Source organism: Anthonomus grandis, chromosome 2, assembly GCF_022605725.1.
Source record: "Anthonomus grandis grandis chromosome 2, icAntGran1.3, whole genome shotgun sequence".
NCBI classification, from domain to species: Eukaryota; Metazoa; Arthropoda; class Insecta; order Coleoptera; family Curculionidae; genus Anthonomus; species Anthonomus grandis.
In genome coordinates, this window is record NC_065547.1 from 523,517 (window position 1) to 540,745 (window position 17,229).

General features: G+C 32.8%; 2 protein-coding genes and 1 long non-coding RNA gene across 6 annotated transcripts in view; 2 read left to right on the top strand and 1 right to left on the bottom strand.

Moving 5' to 3' along the window:
• Positions 1–499: 499 nt before the first annotated feature.
• LOC126750708 (uncharacterized) lies at positions 500–885 on the top strand. The gene is made up of 2 exons (XR_007665800.1): positions 500–554; positions 650–885. It is a non-coding gene; the product is annotated as an uncharacterized LOC126750708 (long non-coding RNA).
• A 2,025-nt stretch (positions 886–2,910) lies between these two features.
• Positions 2,911–17,229, top strand: part of LOC126749342 (uncharacterized) — a 56,768-nt gene continuing 42,449 nt past the window's right edge. Inside the window, exons 1-3 of the mRNA XM_050459015.1 lie at positions 2,911–2,990; positions 3,052–3,579; positions 9,649–9,878. Coding sequence (XP_050314972.1) covers positions 9,669–9,878 — 210 coding nt within the window. The 5' untranslated portion in view covers positions 2,911–2,990; positions 3,052–3,579; positions 9,649–9,668. The remainder of the gene's footprint in view (positions 2,991–3,051; positions 3,580–9,648; positions 9,879–17,229) is intronic.
• On the bottom strand, positions 11,874–15,703 carry LOC126749312 (uncharacterized). 4 transcript variants are annotated; one of them, XM_050458999.1, is made up of 9 exons: positions 15,304–15,688; positions 15,053–15,253; positions 14,752–14,919; positions 14,416–14,640; positions 14,026–14,364; positions 13,300–13,961; positions 12,972–13,215; positions 12,106–12,784; positions 11,874–12,046 (listed from the first exon to the last, which is right to left on the bottom strand). In XM_050458999.1, exons 1-9 carry the CDS (start codon positions 15,407–15,409, stop codon positions 11,932–11,934), a joined length of 2,739 nt encoding a protein of 912 aa, XP_050314956.1. In that variant the 5' UTR covers positions 15,410–15,688; the 3' UTR covers positions 11,874–11,931. The 4 variants fall into 4 exon arrangements, with proteins under 4 accessions (XP_050314956.1, XP_050314949.1, XP_050314958.1 ...); XM_050458992.1 differs by having other exon boundaries at positions 12,972–13,239; XM_050459001.1 differs by having other exon boundaries at positions 12,972–13,239; positions 14,991–15,253.

Here is a 17,229-nt window from a genome sequence, read left to right on the forward strand (position 1 = left end):
AATGGACAAGTCGAACGGGTCAATATGGTGATCTTAGATGCTCTTGCGACGTCAGGTGCAGACATTAGTAAAAGTCAGTGGGGCTCCAAAATCGGTCAAATACAACAGGGAATAAATAGCAATAAACACCGAATCACACAATACACGCCCTCAGAATTACTTCTTGGCTTCAATCTTAAAACTGACAGCGATCGACATAACATGTCAGATGAGGAAATTCTGGACGTAACCAAAAGCTGCAAAAAAGCAGCTAAAAATCTCGAAGACAACCGAATTAATCAAAACCTTAGCTTTAATAAAAAGAGAGCCCCACCTCAATATTTTACAGTCGGCGAGCTAGTTCTTACAAAAGTTACTAGTTTTCCAGCCAACAACGAAAGTAAAAAAGCTACTACCAAAGTTTAGGGGGCCTTTTCGAATAGTCGAAATTTTGCCAAATGATCGATATCGTGTCAAAGAGGACATCCACACCGAAAGATCACAAGAAACCTTACGAAGGGTTTGGATAACATCAAACCATTTAGAATCCAAAAGTCATGAAGTTGTCATGTAATGTAAGTACAAAAATCTTTCAAAAACTGATCGCCGTCTTTGGCATAACTGATGAGAGTTTAGATTTGTTCTAAAACCTTGTTTTCCTTTCTTCCAGAATCCTCGCGAGGACGCAAGGACTACAGGATGGCCGTGCGGTCATATCACACGTGTCTACCAAAAGTAGTCAGGCATTTATGAGTCAGTATACTAACGATGAGTTCGGGGAAGGAAACAAGGAATGTTTTCGCACCGAGATGATTGAATATTATATTGCATTTTTTTTATCTTTAAGTTTTGGGCAGAATAAATTAGAATTCCCAAGCGTAAACACGCAAAGGGTATTGCAACGTATTGTCAAATTATTATTTATTGATAATAGTTGGTAACGTGTTCTTTATATACAGTGCGAACGTAAAGGTTGGAATAAATTCATTTAAAATTCAGGGGTATGTTCAAAAAAAAAACGCTTGGACATGTCGATTTTTATTTTTAACTGCGGGTTTTCTTACTATAATTTTATGTATACAGGGTGGCCCAAAAATAGGTTACGGTCATCAACGTAATTTTTTTAAATGTAAACACCTATTTTTTATTTTAGATTTAGGTTCTACATCAAATTCTAAGTACATTTTATGTACCATGTCCTATACCTAAACTCGACCGTTGACGATTGAACACAATAAAAGGCTATTTTTGGAAGAGTTATTTATATCAAGCAAGAATACATAAAAATATTTTAATTAATTTATTAAGTGTTGAAAATGGCTGCCACGAACCTCTTGGCAATATCCCAGTCGATGCTGAAATTCTTGTAAAACGTTATCGATAACAGAAGGTTCTATCAATCTTATTTCTTCCGTTATTCTAATTTTTAAGTCTTCAATGTTGTTTGGCCGATTAACATAAACTCTGGACTTAAGATACCCCCACAAAAAAAAATCTAAAGGAGTCAGATCCGGCGATCTGGCCGGCCATTCAATTGCACCCCTCCGACCAATCCAACGTCCAGGGAAAACGGTATCCAGGTACTGGCGCACGGGACGAGTGTAATGGGCTGGAGCTCCATCTTGCTGATACCATAAGGAATTATCTAATATATCCGAGTCTTCTGGATCGGGGTATAAAGTGGCAAGGCATGGAACCAAGTCATTTTCTAAAAACTCTAAATACCTCTCACCATTCAAGTATCCTTCAAAGAAAAAGGGCCCTATAGCCCTGTTTTCAATCACCCCCGCCCAAACATTTACTTTTTGAGGGACTTGGCTGTGGCACTCCATCATCCAGTGCGGATTTTCAGTAGCCCAATATCGGCAGTTTTGCCGGTTTACACTACCATGAAGACAAAACTTTGCCTCATCAGAAAATACAATTTTTTTTGAAAATTGTGGATTAGCATGGCACAAGTCCATAAGTCACTCACAAAATTCTAAACGCCTATCTGGGTCATCTTCATTTAGTTCATGAACCAATTGAACTTTGTAAGGGTGCCATTTATTTATACCTAAATACTTAACGACGGATGTCTGGGATATCTGATTTTCTAACGCAATATTGCGAGTCGTTTTATGGCAATCTTCTTCAACTGCCAGCAAAACATTTAGTTGCTTCTCTTCTGATATACTTGACCGACCTTTCGTATAATTATCCCTGACATGACCCAAATCCCGATATTTCTGTTCTATTTTACTGACAGTACTTTGAGATATACGTGGCCTATCAGGATACTTGGCATGATAAATTTCACAGACTTCCATCTGAGTGCGCATCCTGTTTCCATAACCAATCATCATCAAAATCTCTATTCGCTCTCGCTCACTAAGACGTACCATTTTTTGAAATTTTAATTTTATCTTTTGATAAACTTAACACAAGCAAAACTTTGCTTAAGCATCTAAATCAAACTAAATTTACTCAAAATTATTTGATGTCAACAAATTGTGACAAGTTAACAATCAAATACACCAACCACAAATGTAAATAACCAAACAATAACTGATAGGTTGCTTGATATAAATAACTCTTCCAAAAATAGCCTTTTATTGTGTTCAATCGTCAACGGTCGAGTTTAGGTATAGGACATGGTACATGAAATGTACTTAGAATTTGATGTAGAACCTAAATCTAAAATAAAAAATAGGTGTTTACATTTAAAAAAATTACGTTGATGACCGTAACTTATTTTTGGGCCACCCTGTATACATAAAATTATAGTAAGAAAACCCGCAGTTAAAAATAAAAATCGACATGTCCAAGCGTTTTTTTTTTGAACATACCCCTGAATTTTAAATGAATTTATTCCAACCTTTACGTTCGCACTGTATATTATACATACAGTTTGTGAATTTGAAACAGGCTTTCATTACAAAAGCCCACATTAGTGAGTGTGCCATCAGGTAAAAGATAATCATTTTCACGGATAACATTTCTTTGCTTAAGTAATGTCGGCTGTGTAAAAGGTAAAATAAAATAATTGAAATGCGTAGCCTCTCTAATAAAAAAATCCCATCTTTCCTCTAGTGATGAATGAATAGGACAACAGTACGTTCCTAGATGGCGTCGTCGGTTCGCACCGGAAACCCGGCAACCCGCGACACGCGCTCGCCTAGAAAACAGTTCAAAACAAGTTTTTCCAATGTTTTGCCACCCGTCTCCCATCGAAAATTATCCACCGTTAATCAGTTAATTAACGTGCCGAAACCCTTTAATTGCTCGAAAAACCGGAAAAAACCGATTCATTGATAATATGACGCTTCATTCATGCGTTCCGACTTTATTGATCCGATCATCTGACGTTCCTTTGAGAAATCCTGGCGTTCCGAAAAGCGTTGACCTACTCTACTAGTCCGACTGTTTACAAATTCGTCGGATATGGACGAATTTTCTTGCCAACGACGTTTTCCACGGGTTCGGGGCGGGGTACACTGAGCCCCTACGAGCGGAAAAACTCTCGGTTAACGTACGTGTGTGAACTGTGAAAACTCAATGGTGAACGGTGCGTAAACTTTTCCACAGTGCTTTTTTTTCTTTCAATAGAGACCTGGCAAGGTAATGAACTAATAAACATAATAAACAAATTGAATTTGTCCTCGTATTTGAGTAGTTTCCTTATCTGATGAATGACTGATGGTTTATTGAATGAAGTCATTTCTAGGAATATATTTAATTGGGGTCCAAAGGGAACTTTTACATGTGAAAACCCCACCTGAATTTATGCCTCAATTATAAAGAGTTTAATAGGATTAACTAGATTAGATCAGCCTATTATATTGTTTAGACAAATTTATTTACTTCTTTCAGGTTTCAGTTGTTTTATTGGGTGATTCATTGTCAATGATTTAAGCTGGAGAAGTGCTTTATTTTTGTTGCAACAAAAAGTTGTGAAAGGTACTCACCTTAGGGTGCATAAACTTCATTGGGTTTCATGAATTAAAAAAAAAAATTAATTATTTACACATAATACACTGTTATAAATAAACTAGGTATATTCATTTCAAAACCATTAACAAAATGCAAGGTTATGTTAAAACAAAAGGTGTTAATCAAGTTAAACACTAAGAGAAATAAATTCACTGAAAAGTGGTATTGCAAATTTAACAACCATAAATAAAGAAATACTTTGCTCGATTAAAGTTCTTGAGGCCATAAAACAGAAAATTATTTATTCACCTTCAAGATAACCTGGAAAATCTAATCACTTCTTTGCATTCCGAGGTCCCTAATGGATTCTCAAACCAACTTTTCAATTTAACATTGTCCTTTGGCATAGACAATGTATTCTAACATTTTTGTGGGCAATTTATCATGTAATCATTATGATTTGTTTCATCTTTCGGACCACAGGACCATGATATGTATTTCAGATATCTTCAATAAAAAGAAACAAAATCAAGAATAAATTATATGCCAATAGCTTTTGGGCTATATAAGCAAGTTGAAAAATGCACACATATTAGAGGTAATATATTAACTAATCTTAATTATATTGAAACAGAGGTGTAAAGTGTTTGGGTTATTCGGATCATTATGCTCTGAAAGCCCACTTCCAAATTCAGCCTTTTCAACAAGAAAAAAATCTTAAAAGATTATACAGTAACTATGGAACATTCGTTTTCCATGTTTCCAAAGAATTACGGACTGATATATATACTGAAAATTTAACAACAAATGAATATGAGATCTTTACATCTTTACGCAAGACTATTTGGGATATCATAAAAACTGAAATGAGAGGAAAAAATTTATTAAAAATAACTCCTGAGAACATCTTTCCAAGTGAACTAAATATTTTTTATGGCTCCCATGGCACCCCATCTCATATAGGTATCCCAGGCACTCTTACAAATATTGTACTTGTTTATATTTTTTGCCTATATATTTATATGTTTTTGTTTATATTTGATTTTAAATTTGTGTAGCTAATGACTTATAGTTGTAGGTAATTTTTTTTCTTTGAATCTTTCAATTGTTATTGAACTGTATTTTTAACTTCTGCATACACTGTTTTTCTTGGTTTAATTTTGTGACTTGTAAGGTTACTAGCATCAATAAACTACTACTACTACTACTACTACTACTAATCTTCCAAAAACAAATATTAATGCAAGTATTTATCTAGATAAACAACTGGAACAAGCTGGTTCTATATTTTAGGTGTTAGTGTTTTAGTATTAGGCTAGCCGCATATTGAACGTAGGGCAGCAGAGCACAGCACAGCCGAGACATAGCAGAGGAAAACTATTCCTCTGCTCTGCCTCTGCGACGAGCACATATTGAACGTAGGACCTTTGCATGTCGTAACTATTTGTCTTTTTTTGTTATGTATATATTTACCTATATTGTCATATAAAGAGCATAATTAAATTGACGGTACCTATTTATAATAATAATAATAATAAGCTTTATTTCTAACAGGTTACATATACCCAGTTACAGGAGAATCAATTAAATATATAAATGTACAAGTACGAATGCATGAACTGTATTAGATTCATGCAACTAAACTATAAAAGAATTGCTATATCATAAAAAAAAAAAGTGAGTTTGGGAAAATAAATAATAAAAAATCAACACTAAATTGGGATAAGAATCAAGAATTAATTTAAATCAAAAGAGCAGAAAAAAAAATTAGTAAATAAATGTATTCAAACTAAAAACTAAATAACCTAGCCTCCCCCACCGACCATACGCAGGTGACTCGAAATAAGTGCCAAATTGTCATGGTGAATGTCACAGAAATCAGCAATAGTGTTAAAGTTTTGACACATAAAGTGAATAGGACTCTGGTACAGAATGTTGGACCTGGCTGTGTCCAATTTAAAAGCTGGACACTGTCTAGATCCTGGGCGTGGTATATGAAAGCAAATCCTTTGCAAAAGGGATGGACAGTCAATTTTATGGTTAAGTAAATTAAACAAGAATTTCACCGAATGCATTTCTCTCCTCTTCGCAAGTGACCGTTCAGTATATCTAGCGAGCAGCAGGTTATGGTCAAAACCCCTTGGAGGATAGACTCCATCATTCTTAAATGCCAAACATTTAAGGAATCGCCGTTGGACTGATTCTAATAGGTGAATGTGCTGGTTGTAAATGGGAGGCCAAATGAGGGAGCTGTAGTCCAGCCTGGATCTAACAAATGCATAGTAGAGAGTTTTGGCAGTGGCAGTGTTCGAAAAAAGTTTGCAATTTCTAATAATAAAGCCCAGCATGCGAGTAGCTCTAGAAACAGTATCTTCGATGTGAGGGATAAAAGAAAATTTTTGGTCAAAGGTGACTCCAAGATCCTTAAAACAGGTAGACCTTGCCAGAGACACTCCATTAACTGAGTAATTAAAGACTGAAAATGTAGGTCAGCGGATCAGCCAGTACACCAATGCAATCTTTAACCAAGAAGCTAGGTACACCGTCTACACCAGATGTTAATTTATTTTTGAGTTTTTTACTAGCCAAAATAATGTGGGAAGCATCAACGTTGAAAATGTCAAAGTGGGGCACATTATCAGACGTCGACGAATGGTTAATGAAATTTGATTGTATAAATGCCTCACCAAAGAACAGTGTAAAAGCATCAACTATGTCTTGGGGGTCTTTAATTACCACGTCATTGGGTAGCCTTATCATACCAGGAATCCTGGTGCCAGCCTTCTTAGAACCTATAAAATTCCAAAAGCTAGATGGGTCCGAAGAAATATTCCTTTCGGTGTTTGATATATACAACTTATATTTATTGCGTATTTTTAGTTTGATAAGGCGTCTAAGAGAATGGAATTTATTTTAAAAGAATGGAGAATTGTACATTTTAAAGTTCTTGAAAGCCTTTTCTTTCCTATAAATGTTCTTAATTAACTCTCGAGAATAATAATTCGGAAATCTTCTTCAACGTTGCTGCTTAAGAGGAATGTGTGCGGCAAATATGCCATTCAATATATCATATAGGGCTCCACATGCATCATTAACGTTAGAGGATAAATACACAGTAGACCAGTCGGCTTCAAGGATCGAGTCATAAAGGAGATGGAAGTTGGCCTTTCTTAAATTAAAAGAATGCTGAAGAAAGAATTTTACTAAGCTGAAAATTATGGACATGTTGGCCTGAGACAGTATAAAATCAATTCCCAGTGCAGGGTGATGCAAATCCTCCAAGACAAAAGGCACGTCACTACGCGAAACAGTATAGGTGAAGTTAGATAAAACAAGATCCAATAGTCTGTTATTATAGTTTAGGATGTGATTACACTGAACAAGATTAAAAGTGTTAGCAAAATTATTCACAGCAATAGACTTTTGACTAACATGATTACCTGTAGGTGAGTTAATAGAAAAATCAGACACGTTAAAATCGCCCACTATTATTACATTATGGTTTAGCTTTGATATTAAAAGGGTAAACTGATCAAGAAATTGCTCGAAAATTACAGATGTGATAGATGATGGGATGTACATGTAAAATATCTGTCACCTAATAGTAAATTTACAGCCAACAACATCGATAGAGGGCGCAATACTGTTGCAAAAATCAGACAAACTAATTTTTTCAGACACAATGTTTTTAGAAACTCCACAGAGAACTCCGCCACCACGTGTGGCATTAACGGATTCAAATTTTCGGTCCGACAGGTAAACATCATAAGTCTTTGGAAATATTTCACCACTAGATATCTCTGGCCTCAACCATGTCTCGGTGATGCATATGGTGTGAAAATCCTGAGCAATGGCGGCAAGAAAAAAAAGTCTCGGTTTTAGTGTTAAGACCACGAACATTTTGATAAAAACAAGTTAAGTGGGCATCACTAGCATGTGAAAATAAAGGCGAATTTAGTTTTTTGCTACAATTCTGGGGGAACCAGTGTAATGTATATGAAAAGAAAATAAAATTAAGATTATAAACTAAATTAAAATTCGCATAAAACTTAGATTGCCTACACAGTATTTTAGTAATAAAATTGTCTAAAATAAAACTTACACTACTTTTAAATACAATACAATTAAAACCCTGCAACCGAAATATTCTTGTTGCAAAAGCCAAAATCCCATAGGTAATGACCAAGTGAAATATGACATACCTAGTAGGCATTAACCATTGTACTCTGGATATAGGATAGTTCAACCTCTTAGAGAAACAAACTAGCAAACCAGTGTATTTCTGCTGGTATTTTTCTGGATATACTTAAAAGATAGAAAGTGGTTGCAGTATTTAAGCGTAAGGGATCTTGGGATGAACTAATAAATTACCGCCCAATTTCTCTCCTTCCCATAGTTTGTCAATTAAAAGATCAATTAAATATCTACTTTGGAAAAAACAATTTATATACATTCTTTCAATTTGGTCTTAGAAATAATAAATTTACTTCATTTTTTATCAGAGAAATTTAAAAACATAATCTCAACTAAGCAGCATGGGTTTGTCAGGGGTAGGTCCATTACCACTAATTTGTTGCTTTACCAAACAGCTTTGTCGGGGGCCTTGGAGAGCGGTATGTCGGTTGATTCCATATATACTGACTTTTCCAAGGCCTTTGACAGGGTTAATCATTCCCTCTTGGTTACAAAATTGTCACTCTATGGCATTGGTGGTTGTCTTTTGACCTGGTTGAAGTCATATCTAGCTGGAAGAACACTGTAAAGATAAATAACTTTTATTCTAGTCCTTTTCCAGTGACTTCTGGGGTTCCTCAGGGTGCCCATCTTGCCCCTTTTTTATTTAATCTTTTTATTAATGATGTTGTTCATTGTTTTGATTATTGTAATGTGTTGCTTTTTGCTGATGATGTTAAGATTTTTAGAATTATAGACAGTAACTTGGCACATCATGAACTTTGTTCTGATCTTCACAAATTTGAATTATGGTGCAGGAACAATAGAATGGTCCTAAATGCTAAAAAATGCAAATATATTTAATTTACCAGGAGTTTTAGTCCACCATTTCATCAGTACCATCTAATGAGTTCATGTATTGAGAAGGTATGATAGATATGTGATCTTGGGGTGCTTTTTGATTGCAGACTAACTTTTTCAAAGAATATTGAAAACCTGTGTAATAAGGCTTACAACATGTTGGGTTTTATTAAGAGGCACACTCATGATTTCAGCAGTATTGATTCCATCAAACTTCTGTATTTTTCATTGGTTCGCAGTCAACTTGAGTCAAATTCATGTATATGGTCACCTTATTATGCTAAATATATAATGTGTCTAGAAAAAGTTCAACGTAAATTCATAAGATACATTGCTTACAAGCTTAATATTCCTTGTTTTGACATTAATTACAATGAAATGTATAGATTGCTGAACATTGAAAAGTTGGAGACTCGACGTAATCTGTTCAAATTTTTGTAATTTATTGTGATGTGTTGTCAAATTGTTTAAGTTCAAATGGGTATTTGTTGGGGATTGTTAATGTAAAACTATCTCAATGATCATTGAATTGAATATAAATTTTGTTACTAATAATCGATATTTTTAGTAAGTTAAGGCTATACAGGAATACATTATTTCACTTGTGTCATAATTTGATATTAGGAATAAACTTCTGCACATACAACAACTCAGATCTAGAGATAGGATTATACACATGTTTGTACCGTACATTTTTTAAATAAATTCGTTTGTTTTATCCAGGTTCAGAGTATCAATAAGAAATGGACCGAGAAATAGACCAGTCTGAATGTTCAGCGGCAGCAAGAAGAGAAAGAAATTTTCCAGCTCTGGATTTAAAAGACCAAAGCAATTTGACGACAGACAACCAGCCGGTCTTGGTGGTCCAGAGTCCAAAGACGCCCACCTTGTCCAGGAAATTGAAGGCAGTTAGTTTGGATAGCGAACCCCAACAACAAACTGGAAATTTGGAGGTAATCAAAGGAAAATGTTAATTATTATGTTAAATGTAACAGTTTTGACTTCTTAGTCATGAATTAGTCAAGGAGGTTTTGAAATGTTTATGAGTTATCACCCAAGCAACACATCATAATATATTATTATCGTTAAATATATATTTATTTAACGATTTTTTAGTAAATTTTTACTAAAAAATCGTTAATTTTTTAGTAGATTTTGGTGTATTTATCAACTATATATGGTCAAAGAGTATTTATTAAACTGTAGAATATACGATTCTGTTTACAAAAGGGGAAGAGTTTCAGAAATTAAAAAAATTGACACTGAATTTACATATCTCAAATATTTGATTAAAGCCTTCTGAAAAATCACTGTCTTTCGTCTATATTATTCAATCCAATAACGTTGTTTTTATATTAAATATTTATATAATTATAAATTTAAATCAAATTTAAATAAATATTATTATTAAATATTGCATATATATTTTCTGCAAAAATATTATTTTTCTTCAACACATCCCTTGTAACCCCCACACACCCTGGATTGTTATTTGATTAATTAAAAAGGCATTGAATAATTTTTTAATTAATTACAAGTGTAATTGTAATTACATGCAAGACTTATTTTGCCATAAAGTTAACACAGTAAAAAAGAGACCCACTGATGCAACATTTCTGACTGTGAGGTTACATACTTAGGAAAGACATTCCTGAATTGTTATTTAATTAAATAAAAAAAACATTTAATATTTTTTAAATTTAAAGCAATTAATTCATTTGATTATCTAAAAGACTATAACAGAAATAATTTTTATATTAACTTTACAACATCCTCACCGAAAGTTTTGGCTTTGGGGCTGAATAACTCCTTAGGAAGAAACACGCCCTTGGAATGGTATTTATTGGATTAAAGAGGCATTAAATTACTTTTTATTCAAGGAGATGTGTAGTAATAATTAAGATTAGGGTTATTAAATTTATTAAAGATAGATTTATTACATTTAGACCCTGCACATTTGCCCAGTAATAAATTTTTTTGAAAAATCACTGTTTTTCATTCATGATATCCAATGTCATAGCATTGTTTTTTGTATTAAATATTTATTAATATACATATTTATAATTATATCAAATTTGAATAAACAAACTGTTATTAGATTAGAGACAAATGTTTTTTTAAGAAAATTATGATAATATATGATAAAAAAATCTATAGTTTTTGTATCTATACTTATTCGTATATTATATTGTATATTTTTATTATTCGTATATCGTCAGTGTAATTCGCAAAGTGTGTAACTCCATTTTTATTAAAATATGGATTATTGCGCCATCTAATGCTAGAATATCATATCTATTGTCTGAAAAATACTAACGTCTGGCGACAGAACAGTCGATGACCAATCACGTAGCTGTATCGCACACAGAGGCTTGACGTATTTCTATTGGTCGTAAATTTAGCGGCAAATTTAAAGACCCCTGTTCCTATTAATATGATAAATCTCGTGTTTCAGGTCCGTTTCGAACATTTCGGTTGTGGCTTTTTGCCTTTTTCATTGAATTAGAATAGTTTGAATGAAAATTTAATAGGAATTAAGTTACATTATAATAAAATGTAACTTTTTTTACCAGATCTAATAATGCACAAGATTAATAGTAATAATTAGGGTAGGTGTATGTATAGTTTGTTTGGAATTTAAATTCTTTAGAGATGTCAGATGAGGTGCTGTGATAATTTTTGCTAGAGCAGAAGGCTAGGGAAGTAATTATCTTAAAAAGAATATTTTGTTTACCTTTACATTTTTATTTAAAAAATGATTACATTAATAAAAGCATTATGATCCAGATGTGATCTCTAGTTTTAATGAAGTTTTGTAAATTGGGTACCTAAGTACAGTTCTGAATATTTTAAGTGACTACGAGAGCGGCAACGGGAGCTGAAAAGTTTATAAATCGCGCTCTGTATTTGTAATACTTTTTAAAAATGAATAATCCATTGAAAAAAAGTGCAATTTTGTCAGATTTAATTTAATCAAAAAGTTACATAAAGTGTGTGTGTAGTAAATCATTTATTCTCTTGCAACTCTTTGAATCTTGAGCATATTTCTGTAATTTCTTCTTGTGAAGGCTTTGCCAGTTTGGGAGCCATCGGCTTTTTCTTTAGTTTTGTAGAAAAGAACCTATAAAATGTTAAATATAAGTGATAAGTAATTCTGTATTTTTTATAACTAAAACCCACCGAGGTTGTGTAGTGATTTTCTTGTTAGCAGGACAAACTTTGTGTTTACTAGATTCTGTTATTAGAGCTGATGATTCTTGACTATTTATCATATTATGCTTAACTGATGTTAGGAGGCCACTAATTTTTCTTAACGCAGCATCATCAACTGATGGCCAGTCAAAAGTAGACATAAAACTGATATCTTCCCTTATTTTCTTGATGGTTTCAGAACTATTACATTGTTTTAAACTAAGAAGGTGGCTTTGCAGTTCATCATTATTGTTTGTTGTATTATCATGATGAGTTATCTTCATTGGGCTATTATTACAAGTTTCGCTCATGCACAATTTATGTATATGTTTGCACATGTTGTTGTGTATTACGTAATCCATACAGTTACAGGTGTAAGAATGAACACATGACATACATGAAGAACATTTTAAATTGCACTGATTATCACCTAATTCATTTAATTTCACAAGATAGAAATTATTCCCAGATTGAATTTTCCAACCATCTTCAACACTTATTATATGTATATTATCTGCTTTTACTGCTGCAATATGACTTTTGTTAATTTTGCTGATTTTGTGTGTTATTTTTCCTTTTTCCAGCTTTATAATCCTACCGAATTGCTTGTCTCTGATATACTTTAATAGTACATGCACAGTTTTGTCCAATCTCCTGCAAGTTGTCCCTAAAAGAAATTGTGTTTAACAAGACACTTATCAGTTAATACTAATAACTGTTGAGTACAACTTTATGTAATTAAAATTCAACAGTTCTTTAAATAAAGTGGATCAGACCGCAACCTTTGTTTCCTAACTATTCGTTCCACTGAGAGATGGACTACTTCACGAAAATTAATACTAATACATTTTTACCTTTTAGATATATGTATTTCAGCACTTTGTGCATGGATTCCAAATACATATTCGTGTTAATAGATAAGCCAGCTCGGAAACACATAGCCCATGTTGAGGATCTTCTTGCATAATTGACCAGGAAGTATTCACCAAAAACTTTTAGATCTTGATCCATTTGTAACATTTCAATAAAGCTTCCTAATGATGCTTTAAAATTATTTGCATTTGGTTCTTGCCGAAGGAAACACAACATCTTATAAACCTTAAAATAACAATCAGAATGAGACTAAAAATTATCCCGTTAAACTATTTTTGGCAACGAGAAAACATGGACCATATATTATACCTCAATTTGTTTTGATTTATCTTTAATTAATGATATTTTGGAACGCCAAGCTCTGTCGATATGCCATATGCATAAAAGCTTTTTGGTATCAGAAACATCCATTACAGAACTCCATGCAGCAAAATATTGGTCGGCATCGTCACTCATAAATGTAGTTGCTCTTATATTTCCTATGCTACTTTTTAAAGCCAAAATAAAATATTTTAATACTACATAATCCTCCCTATTAGCAAACAAAAATCCAACAGGAAAGCCTTCACCATAATCATCGACCACCAAAACAGTAATTAAATTAAAATCATAAGGATTAGTTCCATGCGTTGCATCCATACAAATAATGCCTCCAGACCCAAATTTTTGTAGCATCTGACCTTGGCATCTTGTCATGATTCCCAACAAAAAATCCTCTTTTTTTAAAGACAATCCTGAGTCCAATTCTCCTTGCTTCTTATATAAAATTACAGGATTTTTTTCTGATTTTTGCATTTCATCAACCCACATGGCAATGCTTATGGCATCATTGGGATCCTTTATGGATGTATCATGTAAATTGTAAGCTTGGGCAATATTATGGATGTCATTCTTAGTGGTCAAGTGAATCCTTTCAAAAGTTTCATCCACACTTTCCCGAATATTATTTAATATTTGTGTGTAAGGAATGCCTAAAAATAAATAAACATAAACATCACTTAGGTTTAATTAAGTTTTAGATAATATTTTAATTACCTTGTATCAATTGTTGTGCTATCTTATTTTTATCATTTATGGATAATGAAATATAGGCCATTTTTTTTTCATGCCCATAATGATTTTTAAAATAGGTTACTTTTACACCTTGAGAAATATGCTTAATTATCAGGGCTGAAGTACAGGAAGCATTAATTTTGCATGAGCCTTGCCCTTTTAGGGCACGTTTCCTTTTTGCTGCTGCCAAAACTTTCCTTTTACCAGTTCGATTACAATAGTAATAAATAGGTGCACCTTGTCTATTTTTTTTAATACCACATGCTTTTACCCATACTGCCACACATTTGCTTTCCTCCTGATTTTTCCATTTTTTAAATTCTATAAAAAATAATTTAAGGAATATATATATATCAGAATATATATACAAACCTTCAATGCTTTCAAACTGTAGTACTTCCACTTCTTGCAAAATATTATGTTTCAACTCTAAATGATAACGAAGGCTTTTTAATCTAGTACAGTTAAAATGGCACATTTCTTCCAAGCATCTCAATTGATTTAACCTTTTTTTTCCATTATTTCTTTGTTTTTTCTGATGTTTTTTCATATGTTTTTGTGTAGCTGATGATGTTTTATCCTGTAAGCAGCCATATTCTAAAAAAAAACATTATCTTAAGTATAAAACATTATACTTAAGTCTTAATAAATAACATATAAAAAAATAATTTACCAAAAGAGCTTTTATTTGATTAAAAAAATTCAAACCTTGACTTTTGTTTCCACTTTCACGACCTTGGTTATTGCTCTGTAATAAAACTTCAACAATTTGATCTGGTTTTGGAATGAATTCCACATGTTTCACTGAAGTTTTGACAATTCCTAATACTTTATGCCCCTTATTTTTGTTTGAACAATTTTTTTTTTCTTCATTTCCTGAAAATTTATTTTTTATCAGATAATTAATATACCTTGTCACATTTAGACTGGTAAAGAAACACATTTACCAGTTTTATGGAAGCACTTTCAACTTCCATGATCCATGCTGGTCTGTATTAGGGTTACTAACCTTGACTTTCATGACTAACTTTAATGCTTTGCTTTTTGGTGGGTTTATCTTCTTCAATGTTTACATGTTGACTTTTTAAGTGCCTTCTGAGGCTAAAACCTGTGGCAAATTTTTTTGCACATAAATGACATTGGATATTGTTGTGAGTATTAGTTTCTTTATCATTCAATGGAACAACTTGTAAACTTACTTCAGTCGGTACTAGAATAAAATTTTATACATAGGCTCATACTTTTCTTTCAAATACTTACTACACTCATTATAACTATGTTGGGCCTTTAAATGTCTTCTAAAATTCCATGCAGAAGAGAAGTGTTTTTGGCAAATATGACATGATAGATTTGTATTAATTTCCATCACGTAAAAACATTAATAATTTACCACAGAAGAATTAAATTAGATATCAATAAACGATCACACTTTCCGACTTAAATTTGCGATATATTTTTGAAGACAATGATCAATCAAAAGTTGCTTTCTATCTTTCTTCTCTCAATAATCAAAATAAAAATACTATGAAGAAACCTAACCTCTTTACTCGCGAAATGTCAAAACGGTCAAGAAGAAAACTCAATTTTAACCAATAACACACCATGGAAGCTCAAAGTGAATTCAAGGCTTCTGACTGGCTGATGTATGTTCTGTCGCCAGACGTTAGTCTGAAAAATGCCTATGTCCGAAACACCGGAACTGTTTTCAAACAGAAGCTGGTAAAGAAAGTTGCCTATCTCCGCGCTTGAAATTGTTGATGGGCAAAATACGTATCTCCAGCCAGTGCCCTTGTTTGACATGTGGATAAATGAGTGTTCGTTGGTTTACTCCTGTAATCTTTGCATTTTTGCTTAAAGTTTGTGTGTTTCTTAGACAATATTGAGAGGGGTAAGTCTATAATTAATTATTTTGTATGCCTTTTTTGCAATATTTTAGAAATACCTGCTTTAAACAGTTATTTGTTTTTCTGAGGAGATACGCATTTTGCGTCAAAAAGGATAAATAATTCCAAGAGGAGTTACGAATGTTTCTACAGTAAAAATTATTACTTTACAGTGTAAATAGTTAACTATTTTAGGTTTTTTGAGTCAGTAACCAGTAAAATTTGTATTGATAATTAATTCTCATTAAAAATATTGTATAAATTTTTTTGCTTGCAATGAAATAAATGCTTTTTATTGGAATTAAAAATTAATTAAAAAAACTGTTAATATCTTGATTCAAATCAATTGCATTAAGTTATAAGCGATACATTTTAATGACAACGTCTAAGCGTGTATAAATAACTGATTATTGTTTTTTTTCTATTAGAGTAGTTGAAATCAAAATAATACACGTTTTATTTCTTTTACAGAAATGGCTAAAAGGATAGACAAAATTATGAACCTTTTACAAGGATCGACAAAGTTGGCAACTGAGACAATTTCAATTCCCGAAAGTGAGAAGCAAGATTCAAATTTGTTCACTTCTTCTGGGGATACAAATATTATTAAACCTGATGCTCCTTCTATATCTATAATTTAAAAAAACGATTTAAATAAAAACGTTTCTATTTTTGAATGTGAGAAGAAAGTGATAACTCAGCTGGCACCCTCTGTCTTCAATCCCTTATGAAGATACAGTTATTATACCTCCTTATTCATCTACCGCTCAGAGTAATAACGATGATGAAGTTATTATAATTCAAATTGACAGCGAACAAGCGAACATTGGCCCTGATGACCTCGTGAATTATGCTGCAGAAACTCAAAAGATGCTCAATAATCAAATTTCCTATGGAGATATAACCGAAGCCACTTATTGCAGTTAAATAGCAAAACGAAGTTCCATGGAAGAAAATAACGCATGCGTGCAAAATACAGTCGGTCAAGACAATGAGATGGACGAGGACTCCGATTACATCGTTAGTCAAGAAGAGATGGAAGGAGGTTCAGGTGATGATGCAAAATCTGATAGTATAGACGAAGAGGGTGATTTGGAAGAAAGTGAAATCACCCCAGAAGTACCAATGAAGCGTTCTAGATCTAAAAGAAGCGAAACCGATTAAAGCAAATGGAAGAAACAAATTAGCTACAAAAATAGGGAAAAGGGGCTTAAGTACAAAGGAAAAAGAAAAGAAAATGATGGATGGAACTACAATATTGAAAGATGTGCCAAAAAACTAAAACCTCGATGTAGCTGTAAGT